This window comes from Mycteria americana, chromosome 7, assembly GCF_035582795.1.
Source record: "Mycteria americana isolate JAX WOST 10 ecotype Jacksonville Zoo and Gardens chromosome 7, USCA_MyAme_1.0, whole genome shotgun sequence".
NCBI lineage: Eukaryota > Metazoa > Chordata > Aves > Ciconiiformes > Ciconiidae > Mycteria > Mycteria americana.
Window position 1 is genome coordinate 59,062,266 of NC_134371.1, and position 12,639 is coordinate 59,074,904.

The following is a 12,639-nucleotide window of genomic DNA, read 5'->3' on the forward strand; positions in this document are numbered from 1 at the left end:
TGCCTTTGCAAAGGTGCTACTGTGCATCACAATGGGGGAAAGCCACACTGTGAACACAGAAAAGGTAAAAAAAGGGGGATAAAACCCTACAAAAAGCCCAGGGGATGGCTGCCCAGCCCCACACAGGAGCAGCCCACAGGCAGGAGCTGTGCAGCTCCCTGCCCTCGCAGGAGAGGTGCTCTGGGTGCCTTATTTATGGTCACCAGCAGTTAATGCTCAGCCCAGGGGCTCGTGGAAGAAATCCCTGCTGTCCCCAGTCCAGGTGTAGGGATCTTGCCAGGCGTCCTCGGATTCAACCACAGGCTGCCCAGCACCCCCAGCTTAGCACAGTGCAACAGAGGCAGAACATCACTTAAAAAAAACAAACACACAGACTTTAGGAGATTTATTATTAGAAAGCCTGTGGCCCAAATTTAGTAAAAACAAGTGTATAAAAGGGCTATTGGAGGCCAGGAAGGGTACAGCAGCATCCACAATGCTGGCTGGCAGCTGAGGTGGAGGCAGGCAGCCGGGGACAGGGCTGCGGGAGCAATGTGGCCACAGCCCTCCTGCTGCCTTGGGTCCCCAGGGCCAGAGCAGGGGCTGTACGGGACCAAATAACCCCAGGAGGGCTCCAGCTGAGCGGGGAGGGCAAGCTGGGCTCCAGGTCATGTCCAGGACCACACTGGCCTCATTAAGGCACAATTCCCACAGGAGAAGCCAGCGGACTCTGCAAGGAGGAGTGGGAGACCATTAAGGGCTGTGGGCTGGACACACAGCAGTGTGGGGACACCATCCCGATACCATGGGCAGGACTCACTGCAGTGCAGGTCTCTGATGGTCTCAGATGTTGAAGGTGCCATCATGGGGAGGTGGGTGCCCGGAGGAAGGCGCGGAGGGAGAGTTGCGTCCCAGGGCGGGTGCTGCTTGCTCCCTGCTGCTTTGCCCCCCGCTTCCGCTTGGAGCCCTGCAGGAGAGACACACCGGGGCTAAGCCAAACCCCGAGGGCCCCCACAGCCTCCAGGGATTGCCTTTGAGGCAAGGTGGGGACCCTAGTATTTGGGACATCCAGGGGCAAAGCCAGCCAGGCAAATCCCCCAGACGCAGCCCTGCCCCAGGCTAGGGATGCTCCTTGGCCTGACCCCAAAGGCCAGGAGGGCTCCAGCACCGCACACCGGGGCCTGGCCCAACAGCAGCATGGAGTGGCTCCCAGGGCTGCACACCCTCCAGCGATGCCCACCTTGCCAGGGCTGCTCTCCCCACGCTGCTTCTCATGCGCTTTCAGCACCTGAAGGAAGCACAAGAGAACCCAGAGCTGAACTGCAGCTGGGTCCTGGAGCCGGGACAGCCCGCAGAGTTTGAGGGGATGCCCGGGACCCCAGGGAGACAGAGGGAAGGGAGGAAAGGCCCAGATACCCCCCGTACCTTCTTCATGGCCGTGGACACGGCCGAGGCGTGGAACTCCTCCTCTGTCACCCAGCGGGACGGGGACAAGGCAGGGTCCAGGGTCATGTCCCCGTCCAGGGGCAGGGAGTAGACCACATATGTCTGGTGGATGTGAGAGAAGATGTGGACGACCTGCGAGGGGATGGGAAGACACGGAAATGGGCAGGCAGCAGGAGATGCACTGCTTGCTCAGCTGCCTCAGAAGCGCACTGAGGCTGCCAGGGCTCTGAGGAGCAGGGCAGGAGTTGGGAAGGGTGGCAGCAGGGAAGGGGGACCCTCTTCCCCCGTGCTATGTACCCCGTGGCCAAGCACAGGGGGCTCACGCTGCATGCCTCTGGCTCCAGGCTCACCTCTCCAATGAGCCGCAGGCCTGCTGCCGCCACCGGCCACCCCGTCCAGGCCTGGAGGTGATCTGCCAGTGCCTCCCTCTGCTTCTCCTCCTGCAGACCCTGAGCCAGCGGGAGGCTGGGGAACTCCCAGAGCCCGGCCAGGAGACCTGGGGAGGGGGCACAATGGGGACATGAGCCTGCAAGAGGCACATCTGGGGATGCTGAGGCTCATCACATCCCATTCCCAGGCTGCTCCGTCCCTCGGGTAGGTGGGAAGGGACCCTGCGGTGCCTTTGCTGCCCTCCCGCCCAGCCCCATTACCTGAGCTGGGTCTCTGCACGATGAGGTACTCCGGGGCCCCGTGGCAGCCCCTCCGCTCCAGCACACACGTGGCCGTTCGTGCCACCCGCGGCTGCTTCTTCGCTGCTTTCCGGGGGAAGTTGGTAACCCCCAGGCTGCTGTCCCAGGGCTCTGTGGCTGGGGGGCACAGGGGACAGCCCCCAACACCTGCAAACACCGATGTAGCAGTTGCCATGGGGCCCAGACCCGGAGCCACAACAGGGATCTCCCCAGGCGCTTACCACAGTCCTCAACATCAGGCACTGGGACAGGTTTTCCAAACAGCTTCTGAGAGGCGAAGGCCAACTCCTTCTCCACCTGCAAGGGGGACAGGAGTGGGGACAGGTTCATCCACCAGCCCACCTTGTCCCCATGCATGGTGACCCCTCAGGGCTGGCACCCGGTGAGGATGCAGGACGTGATGCCCAGCCAAGAATGGCTTGCAGCACTGGTCTGGGACAGGGATGGCTTGTAAGAAGCTTCAGAGGGGACTGGGGGTGACCTTCTGCCAGCCCACTGGGACAGCTGGCAGCCCCAGGTCACCTGCAGGCAGGGAGGAGACAGATTTTGGGGCCACACTTACCCTGCGCCGCGCTCGGCAGTGCTGCTTCACAGGGCACTCCCCGCACAGCGGGGCCTTGGGCACGCACACCGTTGCCCCCAGCTCCATCAGGGCTTGGTTAAAATCCCCCGGTCGGCTCCTGTCTACCAGGACATTGGCCATGTCCCTGGGAGAAACAGCAGTGAGCGGCCGGGGCTCTGCGGGTAGAGGGCCCCAGGACCTTTGCCCACCTCCTGCCCATGAGGGGGGATGCTCCTAGGTTGGCAGAGGCAACACGGCTCCTTTCTCCACCACTCCCAGCAGCACCAGCTTCCCAAGAGCTCCCGCACCCCACGCCTCCCTCCCTTTGCAGGCTCAGCTCCCCACAGCTCCCGAGTGATCCTGCCCTCGGCCACCAACAAGCGCAGCCACGATCACCGCAGCTCAGAGCGGGGACGGAGCATTCCCCTTACCAGAGCCGGTCGATGACGGCCGGGCTGCTGGAGTCGGCACCGATGCACCGCAGGCGGCACAGGACCCGGATCACGTTCCCATCCACAACGCCGGTAGCCTGGGACCAGGAGCTGGAGTTACCGTGCCAGGAGGTGCCCGTGCTCCTGGCAAGGCAGGGAGCTGGGGTGCTCCCAGGATGGAGGGGGGACACACACGAGGCCAACCCGCAGGCCAAGCTGGGTGGTGGGTGAGACGCACCACAAAGCAGGGGAGAGCCAGAGCCAGGCACAGCCCTGGGGAGCCCCCAGCTCGTGAGACCCAGCAGCAGGACCCGGCCAGGAGCGGGGCTGGGTGGCAGAGAGGGGAGATGTGTCTACTGACGCACAGCTCTCACCTGCCCGTACGAGATGGATGCGATGGCTCCCGCCGTGTACCGGCCTACTCCCGGCAGCAGCTTCTGCAGGTCCTCAGCCGTCCTGGGCATCCGGCCAGCCAGCTCGGACACCACCTGGCAGAGAGGGGGCCGAGGTCAGGGGAGCAGCCAGGGTGAGTGCACGGAATCCATTTTACCCACGGTAAGACAGGACCCAGCCTCTGTAGCCTTGTGCCAGCAGCACGCAGCCCCAGCAAGGCAGGGCAGACAGGAACCAGCACCAACCAACGGGCCACAGAGGGCTTCAGAAATACCCCCCACACCCCAACACCAGGGTACCTTCCTTGCTGCCTCCTGCAGACGCTTCCCTCGGGAGTAGTAGCCAAGTCCGGCCCACAGCTCATTCACCTCCTGGTCCAAGAGAGACAGCGTGGTGTTTGCTGGGTCACGGGAAGAGCCATGAGGGCAGGGAGAGCACCCCGGCCCCAGCAAGGCTCACCTCCAGGGATGCCTGCGCCAGAGCCTGCAGCGTCGGCCACTTCTGCAGTACAGAGGGAAGGGGACAAGTCAGGGACAAGCAGAGCCATGCTCTGCAGCTGGGGATCTGCTACAGGCAGTGGACAAGGTCTCCAAAAGGGGCAGCCTGTGGGTACAGGGCTCTGTGAGGAACAGTCACCTGCATCCAGCGGTTGTAGTAGTCGATCACTGTAGCGACCTGCGTCTGCTGGAGCATGATCTCAGACACCCACACTGCAGGGAGCAGGGCAGGGATCAGAGCAGAGGCACCAACGCCACCCACGCCTCGTGCCGTGGTCATGTTAGTACTGGCTACAAGCACTGCAGTGGCATCCAACACACGGGACCCCTTCCCACCCTCCTCCTTCCCCACATGCTGTCCTACAGGAGCTCCCTGGGGCCCAAAGTGGCCTCTCAGACCCCCCAGAGCCTTGCAAGTGGGGTCAGTGGCTCTTGTGGCCACCCCAGGCAGCTTGTTCCAAGGACAGCCACTGGAGCCATGTTTCCTCACAAGGCCATATTGCACATCCGTGTCAGGGGGAAACACGCAGCCGGGCACTCCCATGCATGCCGGCGCACAGTTGTTGCTCCTCACCTGCGTACGCCCGTCTGTCGGCATCCGGCTCCGTTGCTGCCTGAAAGGGGAAGAAGATGGAGTGTGAGAAACAAGGTGACACAGGATATTTTATATGCAGGAGGGGACCTGCATATAAAATAAAATCGTTTGTGGTGTGTTTTGAACACTGCATGGGAATCTGCAAAAAAATATTTCCCCCAAGCGCTCAGAAGTTCCGAGTTCAGGTTAATCAAGCGACAGCCAAAGCACCTTCTCCCTGATGAAATATCCCACAGCAAGAGTTTACCTTAGAGGTTTAAGATCCCACCAGAGGAGCTGTCCCAGATCTGAGCCCCTCTGCACGGGAAGCAATTGCAGGCAGATGTAAATCCCACAGAAGGGCCATGCAGCTCCCAGCACCGTTCAGAGAGCTGCTGCTATAAAGCTGACGCCCATCCCCAGCACCCCAGTCACCACCTAGCCACTTGTTGCCAGGCTGAGCACGGAGCAGGTAGGAGCTTTAATAAAAACGCTAGACAGGCTTAAAGCAAATACATGGAAAACCTTTTCCATGCAGCGCTCACTGCTGCAGGGTACCACAGAGACAGGAACAAAACAGGTTTAAAAGACAACTAGACTAAGTTTACCAGAGAAAAGTACTTCTGGTTGGAGGCTATGTTTGAGAAGCGGGGTTTCACCCTGTGCCCTGCTTTACTGTTTGTACCTAGGGACAGGCTACAGACCACCCACCACAGAACTGCCAGGACTAACTGGGAGCACGCTCCCATTTCCAACACCCTCTTCCACTTCCATGCAGCTAGGGATGCATCGCATAGGGAAAGACACCGCGGTCACTTCAGCAACACTCTCTCAAGGCAGAGGGACCGGTTCCCCACTACGGCACCCCTGCCTCCCCTTACCAGCGTCCTCCAGGGAAGGTCCCGCTTGCATTTGTCGTACCAAGCCAGCAGGCTCCCGCGCAGGGCCTCGATCTCAGCCGGGTCGCTGAAGAGATGCTGGGCGGGCGGCGGATCAGGCGCTGGAGCCGAGGCCCCTGCCAGGAGAGCGGCGCGGGGTCAGGGCTCGGTAGGGGATGGAGAAGCGGTGCGGGGCCCGACTGCTGCACCACGGGGCCAGAGGCGGGAGCCCGATAGAGCCGCTGCCGGGCAGACAAGCACCGACTGCCGGGCCTTACGAGGACGCAGCAAGCACCGGTAGCTGCCCAGGCTGGCGGCCCCGTGCCCCAGAGAGGACACCCCACGCTCCCCCCAGCCCCCCCGCTACCGGGCACCTCCGCGGGGCGACGCGCCCTTCCTGCTCTGCCCCGCAGGCGGGACGGCCCTCCCGCCGCTCCGCCGGAGCCCCCTGGCAGCCGCCGCCCGGAGCTGGCTCATGGCCGGGCCGGGCCGGGCCGGGCCGGGCCGGGCCGGGCCGCTCCCCGGCGGGGCTGGGGCCCAGCGGCGGCGCGGGGCCACGTGAGACTTTCCCGGGAAAACGTTTCCTTTCCAGCGCCCCGCCCCCGCGCGGGGACAAATCAGAGCGGGCGGCTCCGCCCACCTTCCGCGCGTGAGCCAATCGGAGCGAGGCGCGGGGGAGCGGGCTCGCGCCCTCCCGCCCTCAGGCCGCCTGGGCGAGGGGGCGGGACCTCCCGGCGCGCCGGAGCCAATCACAGCGCTCCGGGGGAGAAAATGAGGCTGTCCCCGCCCCTTCTCCCGCCGGTCCCAGCGGCCGTACGAGAAGGACCCCAACGGGCTGCCCGATCTAAACGCCTGTTTACTTAAAAACGAAATTTCGGCTGAAAACGGGTTTCGGAGAAGGGGTAAAAAACCCCCGCTGGCAGCTGACAAGAACCGGGCCTCCCGCGCGAGCAGGCAGCGCGGGGCGCGGGGGCGGGCAAGGCGGTCGGCGGGAGCGGGCAGCCGGCGGGCAGCCTCGTCGGCGGAGGCCCCGGGAGCGGCGCGGGGCGGCCATGGCGCGGTGGCGGGTGCCGGTGGTGGACGTGCAGAGCGACAACTTCACGGAGCTGTGGCCCTCCATGCTGCTGGCGCTGCGCACCGCCACCTTTGTCGCCGTGGACACGGTGAGGCGGGGCGGGGGGCGGTGACTGGCGGCGCGGCGGGGCGGGGGGCGGTGACCGGCGGCGCGGCCGGGCCCGCGGGGCCGCTGACCGGGTGTCTCCCCGCAGGAGCTGAGCGGCCTCGGCGCCAGGAAGTCTCTGCTGAGCCCGTGAGTGCCCCGGCCGTGCGGGGGGGAGGCGTCGCCCAGCCGGACTTACCGGTTGCGGCTGCTCCCAGGCGCGTCCCTTCGGTACCGGTTGCCCGGTTCCCTTCCTCCTGCGGGTTTAGCTCTCCGGGGTGGCCGGTGGGAAGGGGCAGGGCCGCGGCCGAGGGAGGGCGGGGGTGTCAGGGCAGGAGCCGTCAGCTCCCGTTCTCCCGCCGCCCAGGTGCATCGAAGAGCGGTACAAGGCCGTCTGCAGCGCGGCCAGGACCCGCTCCGTCCTGTCCCTCGGCGTCGCGTGTTTCAAGCAGCTCCCGGAGAAGGTACGTGCGCCGGCCCTAGAGCGGCCGTTTCCTCGTTCCCGCTTTCCGAGGGAGCGGCGGGCACCGGGACTCCGCGGGGAGATGGGACTCAACCCACCCATGCTCCGTGGACTCTCGCCCCTGGTTTTTTCGGCAGCTCCCTGTGACAGGTAGCCCTCTATTGCTTTGCACGCTCTCCTCCTGCAGCCCGAGAACACGTACCTCTGCCAGATCTACAACCTGACGCTCCTCTGCATGGAGGACTATATTGTTGAACCGCAGTCGGTGCAGTTCCTGGTGCAGCACGGCTTTGACTTCAACAAGCAGTACTCCCAGGGGATTCCTTACCACAAGGGCAACGACAAGGTACAACACAGCTCCCCTTCAGACACCTCAGCTTGCTCTGCTGCAGGCTTCTGGGGAGGTTGCTGGCTTCTCCCGGTCCTGGCATCTCCCTCGCACAGCTGCTGAGTGAAGGTGGGCTCAGGCTGGGGTCTTGAGTGCAGCATTATCCCTTTCAGCTCCCTGCTGTTTTATATCCAGGCTGTCGCTTGATGCAGTTGCTTTTTCCAAATATTTGGGTCTCTGTTCAGAGCGAGTCAGAGCTGTAGGCAGTACTCTGCTACAGCAGGCTCCGAGGACTTCCCAGGGTGATGGCAAATCAAGGCGCTAAGGCTCGTTGACTAATCCTTCTTCTTGCAGGGCAATGAGAACCAGAGCCAGAGCGTTCGGACTTTTTTTCTGGAGCTCATACGAGCGAAGAAGCCTCTCATTCTCCATAACGGCCTGATTGATCTGGTCTTCCTGTACCAATGCTTCTATGCTCACCTCCCAGACAGCCTCGGCACCTTCACCGCTGACCTCTCAGAAATGTTTCCAGCAGGAATATACGACACCAAATATGCTTCAGAGTTTGAGACTCGCTTTGTAGCATCCTACCTGGAGTATGCTTACAAGAAGTGGTGAGCGGCGCTCTGGTATTTAAAGCTTACAGGAGGAAAGGCAAAGGGAGTGTCAGTGTTTTGTTTGTTTTTCTAGGCAACAGGGTTGGGTCTTTGTATTATCCCAATGAGCGAAGAAAGGTGCTTTTCAGGTGACTGCCCTGTGCCCGTCCCATTTCTAGGACGGGAGCTGACTGCATAAGGGTGCATTTTGTAACACATCTTACCTGTTCGGTGGGCAGCTGCTGAAAGAGATTTCGGTCTTCCACTGGCAGCAGTTTTGACCACAGAGTGACCTGATCTAACTAAAAATAATTGATTCGCTGCATGGCCCTGGCCCGGCAGTGCCACAGGACTGTGTCAGGAACATGCGCAGACACCCTTAAAACTTAGCTAGAGAGCAAGTGAAAACAGCTGTGCCTGCAGGGTCTGCTAGTTATAACTCGGTTTTGGAAGGGATGGTGCAGTTAAAGGGTGACTGCTCCCTGCGCCTCCTGACGCTGACCAGCTCTGTCAGGCGTCCCGCGCGTGACACTCACGTGCGGCCAGCTACAACTCCCATCGCTTTCCTTCCAAGCAAAGGTTGTGCTCTTGTTCCAGGGTGTCCTGCCTCACTTCCTGTCCCCAGCTCTTCATGGATATCTTCCAGGCAGACACATGTTAGAAGCAGAGATGTCTGTGCACTTCACGTGTCAGTCTGGCCCCTGGTTCTGCACTCCCCACACAATCTAAACAAGCCCCTGGCAGTGATACAAGCCCCTTGAATCTGCATTAAACTGAAGTCACGCTCTGTGCAGAGGAGAAACTGTATTTTTAGTGACTGTTTTATATCAGGAAATGCCATTTTGACAGGTCTGAAAACATTCAAGATGGCTGTTCACAAACATGAGAATGTTTTGTTTTGACAGGATGAAAATACTTTTTAAACAACTGACCTCTTAAATGTTTTAACCCACAATTCTAGTTACATGGAGCCTTCCAAAGGTTTGGGGCCTTTTAGCCGGCTGTTGGGACAAAACAGTTCTTTTCTCATGAGATGGAAAATGTTTCCTTGTCTGCATTGCCCAGGTTTGACCTGTCTGGGCGGTGGCTGCTGGATACTCTACTTGATACCTTATTTTGGGGCATTTCCTCTTTGTCCATTAACATTATGAGGACTAACATGTATCTTGGCGCCCTTAATATTGAAAACCAAGCTATGTGTCCCCTTCTCCCATAGCTTCACCAGAGACACTGTTGTCCTTGCCTGTATGTCGGCATAAGAGAAACCAACCTTTAAATCAGCACAGAAGCAAATACTTACTAAAGCTGTTCTCAGGACTGAGTTTCTCCAGCAGGCTGTCGAACTGGGGCTAGAGTTCAAGAGCAGGAAACTAGTGGAGTTGAGACTTGCGGAGAGCAGCGTGTTTGCACCAGCTCTACGCTGTGGTACCTTCAGAGAGTTAAGTGTAGTAATTGCATACTCTTGTTCCAGCAAGCGAGAGAACTGCAAGCTGAAGGACTCCAGTGGCCAGCACCTCACCATTGAGTTCTGCAACTACCCTGCCAACATGTCCCGTTACATCGACTATCGCCACTGCTCCCTGCAAGAAGAAAGCCACAACGTGGGAGGTGGAAATAAAGTGCCTGTCTGTGAGAAATTTTCAGTAAGTAACATGAATCTCTGCTTCCTTCCTGGATCCATGGAAAGACCCACATGTGGCCAAGAGCAGGAACTGGTAGGAAAGCACCTGGGACCTTCCCCTTGCTTGCTTCACAATAGGAGGAAGATTTTCAAGCTTCAGGTGGCTTCATGACGGAAAGGGCAATAGCATGCTGTTTGGAGGAGGTGAATTCTACAGGTTACATTAGACACAAAGATTCAGAAAGACATTATGTGGCCCTAAATACTGGGATGGTGCGAGATACAGTAACCATTGCTGTCTTGGGAGGGCTGTAAGTTCTAAATTAGTTTGTCTTGTCCTCTGAGCAAGAAATGCCACCTCTTCCCTCCCCCATATCTTGATTAGAAACAAAAAAAAAGTCACCTGTCTGCAGCTTCTGGCACTGTAGCACAGTGTGATTCACAGCATCTTGGCTCCTGGTGCTGCTACAGCAGTAAACAAAGAGCCCATCTGATCAGATCATAACTGGTTTCAGATGCTTCAGGGAGAAAAGGAACTCTTCCAGATGTTGCATGTTACTGCCACAGAACAACATAGGTTGGGGAAACCTCTGGAAGTTTTTCATCCAGCCACCAACTCAATGTTGCTCAGAGCCTTGTTTGGTGAATTTTTAAAATCTCTAAGGACAGAGATTACAAAACCCCTCCAAGCCCCTGTTCCAGAGTTTGACCACTCATTGTGAAAAATGTTTTCCTAAACATCTAGTCAGAATTTCCCCTGACTTGTTACCACTTCACCTTTCCCTGTGCTCCCTTCAGAGGAATTTAGCTCCATCTTTTCTATAACCTCTGCTTTAGGTAGCTGCAGACAGCAACTAGATATCCCCATCCCCTTAGCCTCATCTTCTACAGGCAGAACAAACCCACCTTCCTTGGCCTCTCCTCATACGTTACATACTGCATCTTGACAGCCCCCTGCTGCACTCGCTATAGTTGGTCAATGCCTTTCTTGTGTGTTGTGGGACTGTAACTGGACACAGTGCTCCCGATACAGCCCCATGAGCCCTCAGTAGAGGGGCATAATTCGCTCTGCTCCATGTTATGGTGATAAGCTGCTCTAACCAGGAGGCTGGTGGCTACAGACTTCTCTCGTTCTCCCTAGGCCTATGGCTGGTGTCCAAAAGGGGTGAAGTGTCCACAGTCTCATAACATTGACCTCATAATTGACGAGGACGACAAGTTTTGGGAGGAGAAGCGGAAGAAACGGAAGCACAAATGGAAACGTCGGAAGAACACAGAAGAGCCTACAAAGGTGTCTGAACAGGAAAGCTCAGGGAAAGAAATGGAGCTAGCTCAGAACGGGGAGGAGGGACCACCACGAAAACAGAGCTGCTATGAGCCTGCAGCTGCTACAGAGCTGGCAGAGATCACACCTGACACTGAGGGCAGGCCCCTGAAGGAGAACTCCATGGACACGGAACCAGAGGTCAGCTCAGATACCAGCGCACAACAGGAGGAGGATCTGGGGAGCACTGAAGCAACTGCTGCCCAGGTAGCAGCTGCTGTGAGCCCTCCTTCCAAGGGAAATGCCTCTGACAGTGACCAAGTGGAGGGGAAGTCAGAGGTTCCCGCTGGGGCGGGCTCAGTCAATCACCCAGACATCCCCGAGACTGAAGCAGCACGTGCTGCAGAAAAGGAAAAGGAAACCCATGGTCCACCTTCACAGGGGGGCACGCACCGAGCTGGCTTTGATGCATTCATGACTGGCTATATCATGGCTTATGTCTGGATGCTCAAAAAAGGAAAAAACACAGACGCTGGTGCAGGGCCCTGGTTGCCAGACTGCCACAATAAACTGTACCTCAGTGGGAAATCGGTGCCACTTCAAATAGTGAAGAGCTTGTTTTCTAAATCTTCCAAAGCTCACAGCCAGAAGATGAAGTTGGCCTGGGCCAGTGGATAGAGCTAGAGGACTCCTCCCTGAACTGGGCTTTTCTTTTTCCCCCTCAAGTTTTGAAGTTCTTGATGGAATAAAGAACTGACCAGAAGGGGAGCAAGTTTCTTACTCCTGTTTTTGTTTTAACTTCTGACCGATTAAATTGCTCTCAACTGGAGTTCCCCCTGGTGTTCCTTAGTGGCATGTTGGGCTGTAAAGGCAGGGGTGAGGTTGGAGAAGAGGGAGGAAAAGTGTACCTCTCCAACTGCACCCAGTTTCAGTTTAGTGCTCTGCACCCAAAGTGGGTTTTGAAAAAACAGCCTAAGGTTGCCTTTCTGGAAAGGCCATAAGCTAGCTACTTTAGCATGGGTTTCACTTCTTGCAGAAAAGGAAGAGGGTAATCACTTGATAACAAGAGGAGACAGAGGCCAGAGCTTCCCCCTTAAACTTCTTACCATGTTAGAGGCCCAGCCTCCTCCCAGATCTTGCCTTTATCCTTACTGCACCTACAGCCTTACTACATGCTACCACTTAACCTAGTGGTTTAGGGTGGGATAGACCTTTTCAAAAGGAGCATGTGCTAAAGGTCAAAGTCTACCTACAAAAACACATCTGAAGGCTCCAAGTTGTTGACCCATACAACCAGCTTGATAGAAAATGCTATTAACAGTCACTGGAGGAAGATGTGATGCTTCTGCCAGACACCAGATGAAAGCAGCCTAACTCTTCAGGCAAAGCATACGTTTTTATGAATGTTTAGTCAAGTATTACTGCTTTCAGTCACTGCTGGTAGGATAATTCCCTGTAACCCACATAATTATTTCCTGTCTTTCTAAGGAAGTCAAGGAGGAAAAAAGTGTTGTGATTTGTTGTGTTGTTTTGTTTTAAAAAAGACATTGACCATGGTTGATTTAGAACATGCACCTGGGAGAGCTATCCCACTTCATATCTGTACGTTACCTTAATCTTGGTTACAGCATACATAGACAAGACCTTTGCTCCTACAGGAGGGAGGGGAAGGAGAAAGCTTGTCCTCCCAAGTGGGCCAGCTGATTCTAGTGCAGGGTAACTGCATGCAGAACCAAGCCACAGCAGGTCTTCAAACTTG

General features: G+C 57.6%; 2 protein-coding genes across 7 annotated transcripts; one reads left to right on the top strand and one right to left on the bottom strand.

Annotated features, from left to right (window-relative positions):
* Positions 1-370: 370 nt before the first annotated feature.
* MUTYH (mutY DNA glycosylase) lies at positions 371-6,928 on the bottom strand. 5 transcript variants are annotated; one of them, XM_075508658.1, is made up of 16 exons: positions 5,824-5,953; positions 5,453-5,586; positions 4,572-4,611; positions 4,137-4,210; positions 3,960-4,001; positions 3,800-3,871; positions 3,482-3,595; positions 3,108-3,205; positions 2,677-2,821; positions 2,336-2,411; positions 2,076-2,261; positions 1,776-1,921; positions 1,405-1,557; positions 1,220-1,267; positions 800-946; positions 371-709 (listed from the first exon to the last, which is right to left on the bottom strand). In XM_075508658.1, exons 1-15 carry the CDS (start codon positions 5,924-5,926, stop codon positions 842-844), a joined length of 1,536 nt encoding a protein of 511 aa, XP_075364773.1. In that variant the 5' UTR covers positions 5,927-5,953; the 3' UTR covers positions 371-709; positions 800-841. The 5 variants fall into 5 exon arrangements, with proteins under 5 accessions (XP_075364773.1, XP_075364777.1, XP_075364772.1 ...); XM_075508662.1 differs by lacking the exon at positions 5,824-5,953 and adding an exon at positions 6,808-6,928 and having other exon boundaries at positions 371-946; XM_075508657.1 differs by having other exon boundaries at positions 371-946.
* TOE1 (target of EGR1, exonuclease) lies at positions 6,443-11,709 on the top strand. 2 transcript variants are annotated; one of them, XM_075508655.1, is made up of 7 exons: positions 6,443-6,612; positions 6,718-6,758; positions 6,976-7,072; positions 7,259-7,417; positions 7,754-8,013; positions 9,467-9,638; positions 10,758-11,709. In XM_075508655.1, the coding sequence occupies exons 1-7, from the start codon at positions 6,502-6,504 to the stop codon at positions 11,556-11,558; spliced, it is 1,641 nt and encodes a 546-aa protein (XP_075364770.1). In that variant the 5' UTR covers positions 6,443-6,501; the 3' UTR covers positions 11,559-11,709. The 2 variants fall into 2 exon arrangements, with proteins under 2 accessions (XP_075364770.1, XP_075364771.1); XM_075508656.1 differs by lacking the exons at positions 6,443-6,612; positions 6,718-6,758 and having other exon boundaries at positions 6,977-7,072; positions 7,209-7,417.
* The last annotated feature ends 930 nt before the right edge of the window (positions 11,710-12,639 follow it).